The following is a 22,996-nucleotide window of genomic DNA, read 5'->3' as shown; positions in this document are numbered from 1 at the left end:
AAGCGTACCACAATATTCGGCATTTTGACTCGAAATGCATATGAAAATGTGATTCTAAAACATTAAGACCCACTCCATGACCTTCTTGAACCAAAAGCACACAAAAAAATCCTATTTACTATGTATGTTTTAGAATCATACAAATATATACATTATATAAACAATGGAAATGTATAACTTAAAACAATACTGCATTTTAATCCAAGTTTCCATTTTTGCAAGTTGTCACACACGTACAAAATCGTCTGCCACCCAACGTGTCAACTTGCCGCTAGAATGTAAATTCTCAAGAAATTCACCGGCGTATAGACTGTTTCTAAATGCCTTAGTAATTTTTCCCCATCAGCAAGACGCTGTAAACACATTACATCCTATTCATTGTTGTTTCTCTTCCACATAATACATTATTTTTATATATAAAAAGTTGAACTTTACTAACTTTTTTAAAAGATTGTGTTGTTGTTTTTTTCTGCTTAATATTTCTTGCCATTTCTTGGCATTATTACGTTGAAGTTTGTAAAATTAGCTATAAACCGCACCTAATAGGCCGACATATCGCGAATCAGGAAAACACAGGGGTGGTATCACCTGTGTCCAAAATTTATATTATTTTCAACAGAATAATCTGATGACAATTGCCTTTTTTCAAATGGCAAGCATTGCTGTATTCTATTTTCGTCAATCGGTCGAATTTCCTATGCGTTTTGGAGACGGAAACCTTACGTGCGCAGAAATGCCCGACAGCTTTGTAATTAGATAACATATGTGTGTGCTTATGTTAGCGAACAAATTTAAAAAGTTGGTCGTGTTTTATTCATAAAAACTTAGCTGAACTGTATACACACATTCATGTGAATAGGTATTGCACTTTCACAACTTTAATATAATTACATTAAAATTATGAATGATAATCCATAATATGTAAATACTCCATGTCATATATCCTGTTCCTACGTCATAGTTCTCCCATGGTTTGCTCAATGAAAGTTATATCACAAATTCATTCTCTTTGATCCAACCTATTGTGCTTAGCTGCTCGTTCTGACATCTTGACACAAGATTGGAGGCAAATGAAAATTATGGATACTAAAATACTATGTACAGATTTGGTCACATTTGAAAGTCAATTAGTTACATTTGACTGATAATACCGGCGGTCTTCGTCATAAAAGGATCAAATCGATGTCCAGGTGTTTAATTAATAGGCAAAAGAAAAACCTTATATTGTTAATTTATCTTAAGCAATAACATCATATTTCAATAATAGGTCCAAAAACATAATCTGTCTTAATTTAATTATCTATCATTTAGTTATTAATAATTTACCTTCAGACTGGTACTTTTTATGGTGCAAAGTCGTAAGATTAGCTTATTGTCATTCCTATTATATGTCGGCGTACGTGCCAATTGGTATTTGAACCCCACTTGCCTTTGAGACATGTTCTCTCTGATAAGCCTACTACAGAATGTTTAGACAAGATATAACCTGTATCCGGAAATCAGTGGTTAAAATACATTTCCTTCTTTGAAGTGAGTTTCAGTATTTTTAGCATTTTAAAATGCAAAACTTAAATTTGGGATAAAATTTGTATCCGTTTCCTGCGTTGAGAGGTTTCGGTTTCAATTAATAATATAATGATATCAAACAAGGCAAAATCCCGTCCAAGATCCAATCTCATCTGATTCCGGACACTATGGGTTCAGTTTTGTATCCATCCATCCATCCATCCATCCATACGCACGCACGCACACACACATACATACATACATACATACATACATACATACATACATACATACATACATACTTACATACATACATACATACATAGTGTAATACAACCAGCTAACAAGAGTATGGCATCAACGGATGTGTATTCTCGAAAAAACTGTGTTCGATTGGTTAGCTTCGTATTATTCTCTCTGAGTACCTTGGGAATGTTGTTTATTTAAAATGGCCTTGGTAGCAGACGTTTGTAAAAGAAATATGTTTTATAATGTCGTACCTTGTTTAACTTTAGCTTCTATGTTGTATCCTTTCTCCATGTGCAAATAGTAATCTAGCATATATCGAAAAATCTTTTTAGATATATTGAATTATAATTTTCATTTAACATCTTTTGAAATGACAAAATGCAACACTATTGGTTTTGGAGGTCCACAGTCATTGAACTCAGCAGTATCCTTGTTCGTGTTTACAGCCTAATCTGCCATGTTATAGATAATGGCCCTCTTACATTGTCTTTGGCTGGTCTTACGGACCAAGGATCTGGAAGAACTGCAGTACTAATCACGTCGTCCCTTCTTGATTCTGCAGTAGATGTAGCCAGTTAATACTTATACATATGCCAATATCATCAAACAGGTTACGTTAGGTAAACAGCTATGCATTCCAAGCATGAATCCGATAGATGTGGAGCTTAATGCACATATCGATTAGTCACAATAAAAAATATATAAAATCCCAGCTTTTCTGTTTCAAAAGATACATTTACTAAGATGAGAAATCCACTAGGTGATAAAAAGCATAAATTCTACTTTTCTCCGTTGTGCTTTATCTAGATATAGAGTTAACTCAACATATTATCAACGGAATAATTTCGTCCTATAAGGATTCATCCCATTCTTGGTTTCAGATATATGCGTATATTAAACCTAAATTTTGTTCAATAAAGATGAAAGGATGAGCTGTTAAACATACGATAGTATTAAAGTTCAAGATAGAAATCAATCAGAGAGGTGTTTCTATTATAAATAATGACTGATGTTGTTAGAATAGTATAATGTGCGTATAGCTTTAAAATATGTGCTAACCTAAGTAAAGTATCCGTGTTGTTAACAGCATGGATGATACGTGCTAATCAGTCAGTTTGTCACTCCTGAATGAATGACACTTACGTTAAACAAACATAAAATAATCACATATAATATCACTCTATACTTGGGATAATCCCGACCACTAACAATGGCTGATAGGAAACATATTTGATCTTGCAATTTTGTTGGGGCAGGTTATGATGCGATTGCACTATTTGGAGCCCATGAATAATGTTGTTGCCATAGAAGCTTGCATAGGTGTCATTCTTATTAATTCATAAACTTGTTTGATGATAAGAAATTCTAAATACAAGTAAATCTATGCCCCATTTGTATATTTAACTGATACCAGTTAACTGCAACTAGCAGATCTAATTGTCTCTATTGTTATGTTTGTATCTCGTTCATCGCCTTCTTTGTTTCATTGAACTGCTTTTTCAAGACTGTAATTTCTTTAAAAGTTATCTAAATAAAAGGCATGTGATATTTGTGACGTTGTTTAGTACTGTTATGAATATGTGGTATAAGGATAACGGTTTGAGTGAATTTAATTGCCAATCTTCTGGCAAGTATGCAACATTTCAGACTGTTAAACAGAAGATATCGTGAAAAGCACAGAACGGGCACTTCTAAGTCAAACTTGTCTTCCATGTATGTCACAGACAGATATAAGCAGCAAATGTCATCATAGTTTTAGATGAAACTGGAGTGATAGCAGTAAATGACTGAGCATGGTAACAAATATTTTGAACCCAAGAAATAATTCACTCTTATACGATGTGATTTTTTATTCAGCAATCATCAAAGAAGAAATGAAATCAATTATTAAGCAAACATTTATTACAGATTATGTTACAAGATATAAAATAACATTTAAAGCGGACTCCCAATTAATAATCATAATTACGTGCAGAGTGTGCTGAATGATTAATCAGCCTTATTACTGACTATTACCAACTAAAATTGTCTCTTTATGGCAATATAGAAAGAAAATAAATACTTAAAACGTCGAGCGTGTGCTAATGGACTACAATATATATTGTTGACATCGTGTGAAATGCGAATAATATTCACAAAATTCTGAGCTCTGTAACCATGATAAAGAATTAGACAATAACAATAGTAAATGGGATTTCAGATATGGATACTTAAATAAAAGTATCATCAAACTCTTTCATTGTTGACCTTTAAAATCTAAATCATATAAGCGTGCACGATATACCATTCACGTTTTTAACATAATTATAAGGTTAACCTATTAATTTATCTTTAGGTACAATTATAAAATAATTATGAAATAATACGAAATGAGCGAAAGGTACAAACATGGCGCTGGAAATCACAAATTATACAACTCCTTGTTTCGTATAACTTGTATATGTTCAAAGAAAGTTATCTACATTGGCTTTTGTACATCAGCGAACAACAAACAGATTTAGTTATGTCCTTTTAAACAAATGTCATTGCCAAATGAATTTCTTTCGGAGTATGAGAACTCGAGGTCTACCCAGACAAGGTGTAATATTTCCTTGATAATACACTTCAGATAAATCCAGTTAACCTCGATGCATATCATGTTTTCACTTCCCGCTACCAAAGCCACACCAAAACATGTTTTGTTCACAAATAAACAGCTAATTTAGATACAACTAACATGAATTTAAATCATCAGTTTTCCATACAATGAATATTTTATTTTGAAATATTTTTAATATTTTCGGCCACATTTATAACACAAAGCTAAATTTTCACAGTCCAAATGCATGTTATAAACAACCTAATTAATATCAGCGGGATCAACATGAGTGCAAATTAGTCCAACAACTCTATGTATTTGCAATTAAACTATTATTAAAGAATACATCAACTTAAAAAGGGGCAGGAGTTGTAATACATAAATTCGATGTATTACATTATAAAATATTTGGCTGATTGAAAGAAATGAATGGGTTTTTGATTTAACACCATTGGTTGTTTGTGCCCAAAATAGCTGCATAACATAATAATACGAATATTAATGTTCATAGGTTTAACGTTATGTGTCTCTGCCGCGTCTAACTGGAAGTGCAACGTTAAGTTGTATGTGCTCTTCTTTGTCATTATATCGTGTATATGGTCATATGATTTCCATATATTTTCCAATGAGCACAGCAGCAATTTTACATCATAATTAAGTTTTAACTTGCAAGAGTACCGCGACTGTATCATTGCAATTACAAATATGTGCAAATAGTCAGTGAACTGCCACTAGTAAAAGTGATTTCTTAACTTTCAAAACCTAGAACATAATTCACCATCCAAACGATCCAGATCTGCGTTTGAATTCACCCCTACAAGTGTAGCTGTAAAGTTGACTACTATAGCGTGAATTGTGTGAAAAAACACGTGTACTACTCTTATTGTATATTTTAGGGTTGTGTCAAAATTAGTTAGAAATGTTTAGGACTTTGACATTTTCTGATAAAGTTTCGAAAACTACAAGACATCATACTGCTTGTTTAAGAGACCGTTGATTAAATTTGTGACAGTTGATTAAATGTGATTTCCCTTTGTATACTTATAAAGCTCTATTCTACTCATTCTTATCAGTTAGTATTAATTGGAATTTCTGTTGTGCTCATTGGATGTCATATTCCCCAAATATGTGCCGTAAGGACCCGAAAGGTTGCATAAACCTTTCAACTACAACCAAAATTTAATACGCTTTTTGGAGTGACTTCCAGTCATCATTTATCGAGAACCCAGTTTTCTAATATCCAACATGCAATTTGCAGTGATCAGTATCCATTTATTTACTATCCTGTGCCCTTAATATTTCACCAGCGGAGCGTTTAGGATGGCCAAAAGTCTAAAATTATCGCGCATTCGAACTACGCTGTCATACATATGCTTTTGTTCTGATTGTCAAAAGTAAGTTTTCTGTTTGTCCTTCAATAATATCTTGATTTATTTGTCTTTCGCTCTATTTAAGATAGTACTATGGATTATGAGGATGGAAAGAGTATGGTATGTTTGTTTATTAGGTGATGACAGATTTTACATCGGCGGTTTGAATTTTAATTTATTTCTAAGTGGATGATGCGGTGGAAGGTCGGTAATGATGTTTGGTAGTTAGTACTTTTCTAAAATTATTGTTATCGGGAATATATATTATAATTTCTATGCCTTTTTTTCCATTATAATGTATATGATTATTGTATGATTTATGTGATCATGGTAGGCAGCTGATGGTCATATATAATGGAGCATTAGAGAACAGGAAGGATGTAGTTTCAAAGTGACATTTTCGTTAGATCCCATAGAGACCTACAAATGTTAAACCACCGGTGTAATATTAATTCATTCTAGACGTCCTAGCACCCCACCATGTTAAATTCCCGTAAGAAATCAAAGTGCCAATCCTATGATAAATTGGGTCCAGAGTGACAAAATTAAACATATTTAATCTTTGAGATGGCATTCAGTACATTACAGTGACGTTTCGCGTGTAAAAATTGCGTTGTAGGCTATTTGAAGTAGACAGTAAATCATATTCGGTACGTTTGCTATGAAGTCTTCATTATAATAAATAACCCTGGGGCAAACGTTAGGAACAGGGCTGATTAGGTGGATTGTTACTTTGCCTTGCTACTTAGAACAAAAAGTGACATGTCTTTCCAAAAATACATGCTCAAACCCACGTTCCACTTTTCACTTTTTCCAATACAGTCTGCTATATTACTGCGTCTAGAGCTTTAATGACGTAAAGGAACAGGTTAAAGAGTTATTAGATTGTTGATGCCTACCTTATAGTAAATTTAGCTACACAATAAAATGCCATATTTAATTCCAATTATGAGATTTTCAAATACTTCAAACTTAGATTTCATTCAACACTATTATATATCCCTACCGGTGGCATATGTATTTCTATAGCAGAAAAATGACTGTATACGTGAATAATTGCTATCATCTATATGACCAAGAAATATATTAAGCGCTTAATGTTTTGTAATGTGCATGATTGTGATAGAAAGACGTACATCATTGATTTCCATACATGTGTAATTCCTGTATGGAGCCTTTAGGATATTTTCGACAAAAGTTAAATAACCTTACGCATTCTGGATAAAAATGGAAATATAAGGAAATATTATTTCTACATTATACATTAATTTTTCTCCTCGAAGTTTTCTACAGTTTGACCTATCTCATTAAAGTGATTACCCATAAGGATGCAGAAAGAAACTAGAAAATTACAAAAACAGTAACAACAACAAAAATGAACTGCAGAGTATTTCTTTGCAGACATATCTGATTTAACTGGCAATATTTCATTGTGTGCATTCAGTGTTTTATAATTACTGTTATCATTATTATTATTATTATTATTATTAATTGTATTTTGCGCTTCGTTCTATGCAAAATGATAATGAAAGTTCAAGATGTAGCATACTTTAGCAAAACGTAATGTAATAATGGAATGGTCATTGATCTCAACAGAGCACAAGCAATTAACTACTTATATTAATCATTTTTGGTCATTATGTTTGTTATGCCGTCTGAAAATATAAATGGTTTGCATAGAATGGAAATGATTGCAGCGGGTAAGGCATTAAGCTCAGTCTTATATGTCTTGATCGATTCGTATTCTTCATTCATTTCATCGGGCAGATGTTCAACCTGAACAACACAATACGTTGTTCTCTGCGAATATGTTTGTTATCTGACATGACTCGTGAAAGCCAGAAATGATTAAAAATAATTAAGAACTTTCGATTCTATACAATGAAAATATTACGTTTTACTTGTATGAACTCCCCCCCCCCCCTCTCTCTCTCTCTCTTTCTCTCTCTCTGATTGTATTGGGAAAGAAAGATTTCCTAAAACTAAGCAATTACATCAGTGTCAGAGGTTCCATATGGAATCAACGAGATCGGTGCTGTCTCTGGTCGAACAAATGTACAAAAGAGAAAACAGTAAGAGTTATCTTGCTAATTTTTACTAGCTTTAGTGACTGAAATTACTGAACCTGTTAAAAATTGACCTTAGCAAGTACTCCACCTATTATTGCCGCAGTTGTAATCAAATCTTCCTTGGAAGCAAGAAAATCAAATAGAAGAAATGATGATAATGATGATAAATACAATGATAATGATCATGACGATGAAGCTCGCAACAAGGTTCATGACGCATAGACGATGTTTATTTAAATGTTGAGGGGTTTGGGCAGCATCAATTATAATAATAATAGCAAAGTTTATAATAACAATACTAACAAAGACCACGGATGGTTAAAATGATAAAGACGAAGACACACTAAAGACTTAACAGAAGTTAAATGTCTCTGCGACAGTATTAGCTGCATAAGAAAAAATGCAAAACCTATGTATGGCTCAATGTCTCTATAAAAAAAAATGCAGACAAAAAACATTTTCCCTGATTATCCTTATAGTCGAAACTGTCAGTTAATTTAGATCCATATTAAGTAGAATTTTGTTGATTTTCTTAGCCACAATACTCAAAGTGTGATAACTATTAGAAACGAATGCATATTTAACGTGTTTATCTGATCGGTATATTTTGTTCCCTTATCATATTGCTATGACATATAATCATAATCACACTTACACATGCTCTGTATCTTGATTTTAATTTGATATAGTAAGTCAAATTCCTCTCGTCCATCGAAAACTCGAACGCGAATATGTTTCTTAGGACAATATATTCTAGCTGGGTAAATGTTTACAAATATCCCTATGACACTTCGTGATATAAAGAAATTTATATCCTTTTATTTGGAAGTCTTCTAGACGATCTACTGTTTAAAAGGTAAATCGTGTTTGAATCCCTACACATCAATCTAAATGTGATGAATATAACGTTTGACAGGCAACGCAAGCTGTTATTAAGCTCGTTTTCACTCAATGTTCACATAACCAACGCAGTGACTCCCTGGAGGAAAATTTAAAACTATCGTTATCTATAAGATTCATTGGTTAGATCTGATGTCATTGAAACATTTCAGGACAATTGCTTTTTCTAATCTCTATTTTAAGTTGAGATTCTGAAAGTACTTTCTTGTATCAATGATCAAATGCTAGAAGATTGACACCTGTAACCAAATTTAATTACTATAAAACTGAAGATATGTTTGGGCAATTCGTTTATTCTTTTGGGACTCGAAGGACAACTCCATTGAAATAATTTGGTTTGTTTCTATGTTTGACTTAAAGTTATATATGCGATAATGTACCTTTAGTTTTGCAGCACTTAACAAATGCAAACATAAGACCTTCTTTGTATTCATCCCAATTTAACAAGCAAACCATTAGTAGCTCATATACTGAAATTTAAAGGACGCTTTTACAAGTTTTAATTAGTACGACAAATGAAGACTATTAGTCACTGATAAATTTTCATTCAAGCTATAAAAAAATGTATATACGCAAGCGCAGATGGTGAGGAAGAATACTAGTCGAAATTTCCTGTAATGGTGAGATTAAAACACTATATATTCTAGTACAGACTCCTTAAATGAGAGGAGCGCAAAGGCATACTACAAAATACATCGAATATTTTAAGCAATAGTTAGTACTTTTCTAAAATAACGTTATCGGGAATATATATTACAATTTATATGCCCCTTATTTTCCATCATTTAAATTATATGATTATTGTATGATTTATATGATCATAGTAGGCAGCTAGCTGATGGCCATATATAATGGAGTATTAGACAACAGGAAAGGTGTAGTTTCAAAGTTATATTTACGTCAGAGCCTATAGAGACCTACAAATGTTAAGAACAGGGCTGATGAGGTGGAATTTTACTTTGCCTTGTTACGTGGAACAAAAAGTGACGACATGTCTTTCCAAACATGTAGATCAAACCCACGCTCCACTATGTTCTTTTCAACTGCAGCCAGCTATATTACTGCGTCTAGGGCTTTAAAGACGTAAAGGAACAGGTTAACGAGTTATAAGGTTGTTGACGCCTACCTTATAGTAAATTTAGCTACCCATTAAAATGCAATATTTAATTCCAGTTATATGATTTTCAAAAACTTCAAACTTACATTTCATTCAACTGCATATATATCCATGACGGTGGCATATGTATTTCTATAGCACAAACATGACCATATACGTAAATAATCGCTATGATATATGACCAAGACATATATTAACTGCTTACCTTATTGTAATGTGCATGACTGTGCTAGAAAGACTAATGTAATTTGTTGATCTCCGTACATGTGTAATTCCTGCATGGAGCCTTTATGATATTTTCGGCAAAAGTTATAATAACCTTACGCATTCTGGATACAAAATGAAAATATAAGGAAATATTTTTTGCACTTTAGAAAGTATTTTTTCTGCTTTAAGTTGCCTACATTTTGACTTTTCTCATTAAAGTGATTATCCATAAGAATGCAAGACAATTGCAAAAACAGCAACAAAAACAAAAATGAACTGTATAGTCTTTCTTTGCACATATATCTGGTTTAACTGGCAATTTTTCATGGTGTTCGCTCAGTTATTTATTATTATTATTAGTATTAGTATTATTATTATTAGTTTTGTGCTTCGTTCTATGAAACATGATAATGAAAGATCAGTATGTAGTATACTTTAGCATAAAGTAATGTAAGGGTCAGTGATCTCGAAGGAGCAAAAGCAATTACCTACTTATATTAAACATTGTTGGTTATTATGTTTGTTATGCCGTCTGCAAATATAAATGGTTTGCATATAATGGGAGTTTATTGCAGATTTGTATTTTTCATTCGTTTCGTCAGGCAGTTGTTCAGCTTGAACACACCAACAACTTGTCCTCTGCTATGTTTTTTTATCTGACATGGCTCGTGAAAACCATAAATGATTAAAAATAATTAAGAACGTTCGATTTCATACAATGAAAATATTATGTTTAACTTGTATGAACACCTCTCTCTCTCTCTCTCTCTCTCTCTCTCTCTGATTGTATTAGGAAAGAAAGATTTCATAAAACTAAGCTATTGTATCGGTGTCAGAGGTTCCATATGGAATCAATGAGATCGGTGATGCCTCTGGTCGAACAAATGTGCAAAAGGAGAAAAGTAAGAGCTATCTTACTAAATTTGACTAGTGACTGAAAATACTGAACCTGTTAAAAATTGACCTTAGCTAGTACTCCTCCTATTATTGCCGCAGGTGAAATCAAATCTTCCTTGGAAGCTAGAAAATCAAAATCAGATAGAAGAAATAATGATGATAATAATGATGAAGCTCGCAACAAGGTTGATGACGCATAGACGATAATTATTTAAATGTTGAGGGGTTTGGGCTGCACCAATTATACAAATAATAGCAAATTGTATAATAACAATACTAACAAAGACCACAGATGGTTAAAATGATAAAGACGAAGACACACTAAAGAAACCGAGTACTTAACAGAAGTTAAATGTCTCTGCGACAGTATTACTTGCATAAGGCAAAATGCAAAATCTAAGCATGGCACAATGTCTCTATAAAAGGTTGCAACAAAAAAAAGACATTTTCCATGATTATCCTTCTAGTCGAAACTGTCAGTTAGTTAATTTAGATCAATATCAAGTAGCATTTTGTCGATTTTCTTAGCCACAATACTTATAATGCGATAAATATATGAAATGAATGCATATATAACGTGTTTATCTAATCGGTCTTTTCATGTTCCCTTATCATATTGCTTGTATATATAATCTGAATCGGGGCCCCGAGTGGCCGAGTGGTCTAAAGCGCTCTTCGTTACGGATCACTGCCATCTTACCTCTGTCTGCGGCGGTTCGAGTCTAAGATTCAGCCAATGTGGGCATGTGAGAAAGCTTGCCAGTAGCTTCTCGTGGGTCGGTGGTTCTTTCCGGGGTTTTCCGGGTTCTTCCTCCACCATTAATACTGGCCGCCATGTATAGCCTATCGTGCTGAAAAATGGCGTTAAACCCCACAACAACAACAACAACATATAATCTGAATCACACTTACACATGCTCTTTATCTTGATTTTACTTTGAAATAGTAAGTCAACATCTGCTAGCCCTTTGAAAACACGAATGCGTATGTTTCTTAAGTGAATATCGTCTAGTTGGGTAAATGTTTACGAATAACCCTATGAATCTTGGTGATATAAAAATTGATATCCTTTTCATTGAAGTCTGCTAGACATACTGCTGTTTAAAAGGTAAATCGTGCTTGAATCCCTACACATCCACATGTGATGCATATAACGTTTGACAGGCAACGCAAGCTGTTATTAAGCTCGTGTTTATTCAATGTTGACATAACCAACGCAGTGACTACCTGGAGAAAAACTTAAAACTATCGTTATCTATAAGATGCATTGGTTAGGTCGGATGTCATTGAAACATTTCAGGAGAATTACTTTAAGTAAACTCTTTTTTTTAATTAAGATTTCTGAATGTACGTTCTTAATGACCAAATGCTAGATCCTCGATACTAGTAACCAATCTGAATTACGATAAAACTGAAAATAATCTTGGACAATATATTTCTTCTTTTGGGACTCTAAGGACGATTCCGTTGATATAATTTCGTTTGTTTATGTGTTTAACTTAAAGTTATATATACCATAATATACCTATAGTTTTGCAGCACTTAACAAATTCAAAAATAAGACCTTTTTGTATTCATCCGAATTTAACAAGCGAACCTTTAGTAACTTATATATTGAAATTTAAAGCACACTTTTACAAGTTTTAATTAGTACGACAAATGAAAACGACTAGTCACTGATAAATTGGCATTCAAGCTACAACGAAAGTGTACATACGCAAGCACAGATGGTGATGGAGAATACTAGTCGAAATTTCTTGTAATAGTGTAATTACAACAATGTCTATTCTAGTTCAGACTCTGGAACTGAGAGGAGCGCAAATGCATGAAATGCCCCAAAATACGTAGAAAAAAGCTTTGAAGACAACATAGAGACACTACATAGGTACATTGTGATAATCTCAACAGTTTTTACAAAGGGATAATAATGTTTATCGATTTTAAGATAAAATCAATACTCTCGGCATGAAGAACAACACTATACGTGTTTCTAAGTCCGGACAGAATAAATGAACGATCGTAGCGTGATGTGTACTATAACAAGATACAAGATAACGAACAGGTTTGGGTGTTATTGCAAACATCAGAAAAGATACATAAATGCACTCGAAAAGCTGCAAATTAACCGAATTTGATATAATGATAACGTGAAACTAACCAATCTCAGCCTTGATGTGTGTGTTTCTGTGTGAGTGTGTGTGTGTGTGTGTGTGTGTGTGTGTGTGTTTGTGATTTGGATTTGTAACGTAGCTTTAAAATTTGTTCAGCCATATCGCAACGATGTCGGCAGTGTGGCAGTTTATAGTTATGTCTAGCACTGTGGCATCATATCAAAGACAAGTGGCATTATGTCCTACCAGTCACTTAATCCCGACTCCATTCCGAGCAGTGATAGCACTAATCTTTCAATACTGAGCGCCTAGCAAGCAAGCTGATAGTACCATTTTTTATAAGTCTTTGGTGTGATTCGGCCGGGGTTCGAACCCGCGACCTCCCTCATTCGAGGCGGTCGCGTAACCCACTTAAACCATCAAGGTGGTCAAATCCGCATTGATCGCAAGATCGTTAAAATAACTCATTATGATGACGGAATAAATTTGTATTTGGTTAAAGTTATTGCCCAACTTAAATATCTCAAGAAACCAACAACGATGTTTACAATCCATTAAAGTGATGTATAGTCATGTAAGACTGGCAACGTACGATTAAGGCATAGATCCTCATCAGCAAAAAAATATACCAGAATTGACTTAAATACCATTCAATCGCTTTGTATCACATTCATTCTTAGCAGCTTTCAAATCTAAACAAACTCCTCAAGGTAGCATACCAAAGTTAAACCCAAGTATATGTATCATGCTGGGCAGTAGCTTTGTCTATACAATTTTCAAACGATATGCTAACAATATAGTAGTGAATAGTATTTATAAAATATTTGCGAAGAAAATCAGAAAATCGTGATCTTTTCAAGTCGAATGATCTCTTCAGGTTGAATAACTCCAATATTTTCTTAACATGCGAAAGAATTGAGTTAATCTGCTTTGTTGAGAAGAACACGGATTAAATAATGTGTGTATGTATTAGTGTCTACAAGCATCACAGTAGGCACATAATTTGCTAGATAATGTCAACAACACATTAAGCTGGGAAAATATAACATTGAACTGCACTAAGGATAAGAAAGATAAAGCCAGCAAAATACATTTATTATTAAGCACAATATGAAATGCTAAGTCTGCAAAAGATATATATTATAAAGTCAAAGTAACAAATGTAAACTCTTTTCAACATAAAAGAAAGAAATAATGAATAAAACGTGGAGATAGCCGAGATCAGATACAGGCAATGAACAAAATACTGGTACTCAAATCAACAGTTTGCGTGCAACGTTCCCTCAAGCGAATTGTAGATGTGCGCGCTATGCGCGCTGCATTGTGCATGCATTACGGTAACTTGAGCGAAGAACAATTCACCTGCATTGTGCAAGCATTACTGTTTACGGTGATTGGAGCGGAGAACATTTCAGCTGCGCGGGGATGTTTATGTTTATCCGCGACCGCGCGCGCGCGCAGCTTAGAGGGAACGTTGTTTGCGTGGTATGCAGGGTAGACTGGCATATTGTTAGATTTCTATATGCTAATGGTATGTTGTCGACTGTACTCAAATTAACAGTTTCCGTGGTATGGATGGTAGGCTGGCATATTGTTAGATTTCTGCATGCTAACGGAACGTTGTCTACTGTATTACTGTGGTTTTCCACAGGGCCACATTACGTTAATAGACATAGCTGATATGGGATAATGTAGATTTCCGGACTTCTAAATGAGAAACATTTGTCGAAATTACAATACATAAAAAAACATGATTTACTTAATACTACATTACTAGGGGGAGAATCTAGTGAAACTAATACGAATCTCACCTTTCAATGTCCTAGCAACTTAAAGTGTTTATTGGCGATGTGCTTAAAGTGGAGATTGAGAACCAGAAAAGATTTGCAATATATCAATCTTACACAATATCGTTGATTATAGAAGGTCTGGAGTACGTGCTTTACCCATGGGTTGATAGAACACAGTTCACACAAGCTACCGCGTATTATCTTGATGAACAACGAAATCATAAAACAAACAGCAAAACAAACGATAATAAGCTTGATCCGTGAGGTAGGTTTAGTGATAGAATTCACTGTAATGATTTTAAATTAGATAACACGCACACAGGTTGTAACATGCAAAAATCAACAGATACAATTAAAGTTGATGCACTATAAATATGTACGTATTTCGTGTCTGATACTCACAATGAGAGTCAAAACAAGCAAGTTTGAATTGTGTATGCATTTAATTAATAAATGATGGTAACGTTTGTATATTTATAGGTTAAATACTCCATGGAAAACAAAAACAGAGCCAATACCGCCTTTAGTCGAACTTACGTTCTATATACAGAAAATCGAGTTTTTTTAAATTAATCAGTTTTTTTCTGAATCTGTAGTTTCTGATTTGTGTTCCGTTGTTTTCTAACCTCAGCATGTACATATTGTGATGCCTAATACCTAAGTAATATTGACTTGAACCAACTGAAATTAAAACCTAACTTTCCATGAAGTGGATGGGTTACAGTGGAGAGCGAGGTATGGAGTGTCTCCATGCTTGTCGTCCTCATTCGATGCATGCGAGAAGTAAATAATGTACCTGGCCTGACTGAAATATTTAGTTACTAAACATTGCTTGTGTGTGCATGTTAACGTCAGCGTTTTTTGTTGCACACCACAAACATACCAATGTGATCTACTTTGTACCATAGTATTAACTTTAAGCAGAAGTCATTAAGTAATGACGTTAAACACTCCTTAGCCTACAGTCTTCAGATACAATTTACTGACATCTTGTAACATTGTCCTGACATCTGGGTACATTTTAAACATATTGATAATCCTTTGTGGTACCACACAGCCTTGGATCATATATCCTATTATAAAATTCTGCTTTATCTCATAGATTCTTTGAAGAATCAAAATCAGCCGAACTTCATAATTTGTTTTGGACGTACAACTACTCTTGTTTACACTTAAACATATCCAATTAGAAGATGTTATTACTTTCATGGATTGATGCATGTATTCTTTCTCGTGAAACAACATAGAGATAATAAAAACATTATCAGTAGCTTTTACCATCCATGAAGAAACCTATCGAAGTATTTCAAATGAAAATACATGCCAAGCTATATACTAAGATATCGTGTTGACTTTTATTACACTGGCAGTTATCGATACAAATCTCAGCAAAACATTTCTTCGAAAGGATCAAATGTTAAAATTCAGTTAGGCAGAAGCAGCTTTGGCAGTGGAGTGGAATTTTAATCAGATTAAATTATTTTACGATATCGGGATTTCCACTTATAACGCATTCTAGTGCTTTTTCTAATATGATCGATATTGCTCTGCGCTATCGCGATTAACTCTGAAAATGATTTAAGATTTATGATAACCCTAATCGTTTATACATCGCTTCAATGTCTGACGTAGAGTTTTACCTCGGCAGTCAACGGACTTCCAAAGAAATCATCTGCGATTTTATTGAGTTTTTGAAAGTTTCTACCAAGATTTGAAACTTATTTACGTGAACATCATACTCAGCTCTCAGCATGCTTAATATAGTATCTATCTACTGTATTATAGTTATTGTCTACATATTTTTTGTTACGACATCTTGATCAGATGTTGGATCTCTTAAAACAAACTATGTTATATCCATTCATGCTGAGTTCATCTGTCATTATATCACCGATAGATCGTAAACGAGTATCAACAATTTTTGCAATTTCATTTCTAATAGTTGCGATTGTTATTTTTGAGATTCTGGTTTTACCTCTGTCAGTAAATACTGGAATATTATTCGTAGCAGCACCGAGAACTCTACGAACTGTGTAATTCCATTACCATTACTCATCTTTAAAACACCGTATTTATCCTGAAAAATAACAACTTCATCTCGGTCAACTCCAGAGAGGTTAATAATATCGTCAAGTTCATCTTTAGTCGCGTAATTTGATAGATCGATATCATCTTTTCTTTTCTCTCTTGTCTTTGATAAAAGAAGATCTTTCGTAAATATCTACCATTATACTTTAAGATCTGTTTAAAACGATTAAAGACTATTTGTATACTCGTGCACGACTTTATGAGGTGGTAATGTTGATGAAGCCCATATGAATCAAAATAAACAATTCCACGTGGATCAATTGGATAAGCAACCAAAGGAGTACCTGGACCAGAAATGTTATCAAGATTAATAATACCGGTTTCAATATTGTTTATTCGTTCTGGTAATTGATGACGCATAAAAACACCTCTAAATTTTTTATATTTAATTTTTAGCATCATCAAGTAAATCAAAATTTGACATTGGGACGAATAACGAACTGTTCCTGGAAATCTCAGACCTTTTCCGTATCGATAAGGGGTTTCTGGTAATCTTAGACCCATTCCCCTTTTTTAAATCCTTGTCTTGTTAATTTCCTTAATGCCATCCCAGCAGCAGCTCCATCAACGCCAAGTGCAACTGATTTTGCTTCAGCTGGAGCTGCAGCGGCTATTAACGTTGGTATAGCTACAAGAAGCGGAAGTATACCACCTGTTTTAATTGAGTGTTTAACCACCTCAGCAGAAAGAATGAGTTTAACGCATGTTTTTGATTGTTTGGCGCTATTGAAATATCTGAGCTGACGTTCTGATGATGATAGTTTATTTTGACCACCTGTGATCCGATCATTTTTTGGTGATATTTTTATTCCGCAGTTTCTGCTGAACTTGACTGAATCTTTTTAATCTGACCAGGAGTTATACTTACACTGAAATGATTATATGAAATTATAAATATCGTGAGAGATTTAATTACATGTTTTCCACTGGAACATCAATAACTCTCATTCGTCCACCAGTACCTTCAAGTAACATTGCTTTATCGCTGAGTATAACTGCAATTGCTCTATAATTAACACCAGCAGCTGGGTTTCCACGAGCTTTGAAACGAATATCAACGACAGATTGTTTAAATAAGCATATACGATCCAATGAAAAGTAATAGATCGGATACATATTTCTAAAATCTGCTGTGATATTTGTAAACCGGTATCTGTATTTTGATGACGACTCATAAATGTCATTAATCGACGATATGCACGTGCTATATAGTTATTTTCAAAATTTAAAGATATATCTTCAGATGGTTCCTGATGTTCACGTATCCGTAAATAAACTTCACTAACTGTAAGGTTGTCATATATCATATGATTACGTTCTTGTTATGTAATCATTCAGCATCTTGTAAAGCGATAAATATATGACTCGGCGCAGAAATTCCTTGTTTTGATGCAATATGCCATGTAAATAACCCAGAAATATTACTCTGAACGCTATCTGTGGTTACTGTTAACCACGATAACAATGATTTTCCGCCTGAATTCAGGAAAGTAATTAATCTCTCTTCTTCAGCAATTGACGGAGTCATTGCCGGCATCCACAGTGAAATTTTTAAACAAAATTACTTTACCTGCAGCAACAGCGGCTGGTCGTCAAATAGCATCATTATCATTACCCTTTCTCACAAGTACAACTGTATGTTGTTCTTCAAGGATAACCTTTCTGACATTTCTACTAAAACCCTAAAATATGTGACAATGGAATTGCGCATCAAAAACTTCTACGACCACCATTCAAAATTGATATTTACGTATAGCAAATCCTAAGTTGTAATTTGGTGTGGTGTTAATAATCATGTTCTCAGCATCAATGACAGCAGCGCCTGCATTGTTTCTTGGTCGTGTTATATCATGCAAGTTACTTTCATGATCAACATTGATATCTTTGGCGAATATTATTGACGGACCAGCTGATCTTGTGAAATCATCTGAATATCTTGCGAAATTTATTATAGTTGTAGCAACATCAACGTCATTTTCAATTATTTCAATATTTTCTCCGTCAATCATGTACGTAGCCTATCAAACAACGCCGTAAACAAAACAAACTACATCATCAGCTCCATATGCTGTATTAAGAGGGACATATGTTACAAGCTCTCCTTCTACTTCAATAAATGCTTCAGCAGGTAAGAAATATCTGCTTGTACCTTGAACTTGTAGTTCAATTCTTCCTCGTGCGTTATGTACACGTGTGTCATAAGAATAATATTGATAATCACGTATTGATTCGTCTTTAAGAACTGGTGCGTCTATATCAAACGTTGTATCGGATATACGCTTCAACGTCTTATTATAACTATATTCGTCTAACACGAAGACCACCTTTTGAAATAAAACTTGTATTTGTCGGGATAATTTCATTAGTCAAATTCGTAGGAACGACTTCATTAACAGCCAACTCTGCTACATTTTTATTTGCAGCTTGATTTAGTACTTAACTGCTATTTGCAGGCATAACTTCAGTGCCAGATAAATTTACTGGTTGTGGGTTTCTTCGCATTAATCGAGATAATCTTTCTTTGATCGATGAAAATGATTTACCGGCAATATTACCAACAGAACTTAATGATTTATCTCGAACAGTTTCAGTAGCTTTCATCCCTAATTGTTTTGCAATAAGTAATTGCTGTTGGAGCTTTTATCTTAAATAGACCTTGGACAACATCACCAAGTCAAATTCCGTAAATCGCTTCGTACGCTGGCAATCGTGAGTTTACCACCCTATCTATTAGAGGTTCACGTTGAACATTATGTATAATCAGTCTTAAATTACATGCTGATAAATTGTTTCCAGTCGCTGTGATAATCATCAGCAATTTCATTAATGAGAGAATAATAAATTTTATGATCCATAACACCGCCCGTAAACAATCTTCGGCAAATATCAGATATTCCATAAATAATTTCTGGAGAATTATTTCCTCCGATCAGAATATCTAGTCGGTCAACATCGGCAAGAACACTGTCACTACAAATTCCTAATCCACTTTCTTGAGTAGAAAAACCACTTCCAGTAGCAACGGGAGAAGTGTCAGATTTTATATCACGGGAAAACTCACGATAATCAAGGTCATCTTTGAAATGTCTATTATAAGTATAGATTACATATCTTTAATCCAATCATCTTCATTTTGCCAAGATTCAACAACTTTAGGTTTTACAAATGTTGGTGTTTCGTTATATACCAGTGCGGCAATTTTTTCTGGATCATCATAATTTTTGTTTGATAAGATCAATACGTTTAGCTGTAAATCTATTTTTAATGTTAAGTAGTTCTGGAGGTTCTTTAGGAGAGTGTGGGTGATGTTGCTGTGGTCGAGGAATTTGTGAGGGTGATTTTGATTTTTGTTAATGTGGCCGAGGAATTTATGAAGAAGAATGTGGTTTTTGTGATTTTTGTTTTTGTCGTTCGATTTGTTGCTGTGGTGGAGGAAGTTGATATGAAAGTTCTTGCATAGGAGGTTGCGATGGGGTAAGTTGTTATAAAGAAATTTGTTTCTTTGTCTCGTTATAAAGTCTTTTTTATTTCATTAACAGAACTGTTATTTTTTTTATCATTATCTCTGGTTTGTCCTTTGTCGTAATGCATACGATCTACCCACTTAACGAAATTACTGTCAGTTACATCAGCATAATTAGGTTTTAAAAATGTAGTCTTTTCAACAAGAGTTTCCAACATCTCCCTAAGCAATATTTTAAAACTTGTTCAATAAAGTCTTCTCTAATTTGTTTAGTCAATTCAACATTTTCTTTTTTTACTTCAGGTTTAGATGCAAGATCTATTTTTATTTCACTGATACCATTAAGTATTTCTACATCTACGGGGGGAGGATGGGCAGCAGCTGGAAGATCTTCAGTTGGAAGATCTTTTAATATCTTTTTTCTTTGCTTAGTGCAAACTTTGAATTTTGCTCAGCAGTTTGTCGTACGTCTGAAAGAAGGCATCCAGTAGCTTCTGCAACTATTTCATTAACCTTTCTATCACGTTTAAAAAATCGTTCTTTTTCTTCTGCATAGTCAATTCGTGCTTCTTCTTGTTCCTGCAGTTTCTGGTTAAGAGCATCACGAACATGAATACATCTTCTAATTGCTTCTAATCTTTCTCATGCTAATCTACTAGTGTAAAATTCTAAAATTTCAGCAAGATACTAAACTTACAATAAAACAACATGGTAAATATCGGGTACACTAGGTTGTTATGGCGTGAATTCCAATATCCCAGATTTAGATTAAGATGCAATGCTTACATTAATAATGATCTGAATATTTAGAAAAATAAGAATAAATATAAATATGGTGACAAGAAATGAAATCGTATAAAATTCCACACAAAGAATAAACAACAATGTAAAAAGCGTAGGATCTTAATCCCTTGTATCAATGTATTACTGACATCTAAAGAATGACACGTGAACATTCACATATTATTATATCTAGACTAGAATCATTCTTTTTATTGTACCAGGTAGCTTTTTTCTTGTTTTAATAAAGATATGTTTAAACTAAATAATTGTAACACTTTCATGACTTTCAGAAAGGGAAAGTTAACAAAGTCTGTGAGAAGGAAAGGACAAGAGCATGAATAAGTTAAAAGCTGAGAACTTTGAAATCATGATAGCTAATGCTCACAAATGAATACATATGTCGTTCAGTGTGTTTTAAATCCCCACAAATGAAAATTCCCACTAGATTAACTGATGATAACAGATAATTATGCAAGATATACTTAACTTTGTCGTCGGGAATTGAGATTATGATTGTAAAACGTATCTGAATTGATAAAAGATGCAAATCAAAATTTTGAATTGGAGAACATTCGCCTGCAATACAACACGTATGTTTATGCATGAGAGAATTACATGCATGGAATTGTTTTCTTAATTGAGCTGCTATTTCGACATTAACAACTTCAATACTCCATTCGTCAAGAATGAATCTACAAAGGGACTTAATGCTCAGCTAAAACGATAAAGAAATCAATCTTGAAAAGAGTGCAATCCAACAATAAAAAGTAATGATTGATTTGGAACTATTACATATCACGATATATTCACACGGGTTTTATTTTCGATAAGCAACTGACAGCAACATATTATTCTTTAGGCAGAAGCAAGTATTATAGTAAAGATTCATTAACTTATATTCTGTGTGTAATTTCTATTATTAATACCATTTTAACAAGTCATTGGTACGATTCTGCCGGGTTCGAACCCGCTACCTCCTTCGTCCGATGCGTACGCTCAAACAACTTAAGCTACCGGAGCGGACATATAGCCATATAAATTTACTTGACTTGCATGTCCTGTGCACCCAAAAAATATTGTATGCTTCTCTCTGTTAAGGTAATGGACCACGTGGCAGTCTGTGGAGGACAAAAAGTTCTTTAGAAATATGTATAACTGTGAGACGGGCGAATCGTACTAATTTTATACTTTTAAAACAAAGATTTATGGTTAGGACTCTGAGTTCCGCCTTACAATTTTGCACACAGCATTGACTCCATTACATAAAAAGGAATCCATTGTATATTTCCATGCTCGATAGTAAAAATTAACTAAATAAAATACCCCTATGTATATAAAAAGTTATAAAAATTTGCATAAAGGTAAAAACGTTCTTAGAAATTGGTCTTTGCATATATTGTTTAACTTCATTTTTGTTTCTGTTACGTTGACATAAATCAGAAAGAATTTTATGTTGGCATTGTACATTACAATAGGTGTACCATTTACATATATATTTCGATCTTGGTATTACAGGAATATTATCCCTTACTCCTATGCCGTATACTGGAGAAGTAGCTACTGCTCCTGCCATTTCTTGTGGTGGTAAGTATTATTATTAGTAGTAGTAGTAATAGTAGTATCATCATCATCATCATTATCATTAGTATTAGATACATTGATTTTGATCAAGATGACAAAGTAACACGAGTTGTTAGTTGTATAATATTTTAAAATCTGTGGATAAGAACGTTGATATTGTTTTCCCTGTTATGTACTTTGTCTTCTTGCGTTAATTGTAAGATTGGTTCAAAGCATATGGTATTATATGCAACTGACATACTGTTTTTCTAAAATCATTTTAAAACTCGAACAAGTTTATCAATTTA

The 22,996-nt window shown here is 33.6% G+C and overlaps 1 protein-coding gene across 1 annotated transcript in view; it reads left to right on the top strand.

The window, feature by feature from the left end:
* Window positions 1–22,996, top strand: part of LOC149775969 (uncharacterized) — a 52,636-nt gene that overhangs the window by 4,891 nt on the left and 24,749 nt on the right. Inside the window, exon 2 of the mRNA XM_089940952.1 lies at window positions 22,644–22,712. Coding sequence (XP_089797078.1) covers window positions 22,644–22,712 — 69 coding nt within the window. The remainder of the gene's footprint in view (window positions 1–22,643; window positions 22,713–22,996) is intronic.

Source organism: Sinohyriopsis cumingii, chromosome 18 (assembly GCF_028554795.1).
Source record: "Sinohyriopsis cumingii isolate HCF-2022 chromosome 18, ASM2855479v2, whole genome shotgun sequence".
Classification (NCBI taxonomy): Eukaryota; Metazoa; Mollusca; class Bivalvia; order Unionida; family Unionidae; genus Sinohyriopsis; species Sinohyriopsis cumingii.
This window is presented reverse-complemented; position numbering and strand designations above follow the sequence as displayed.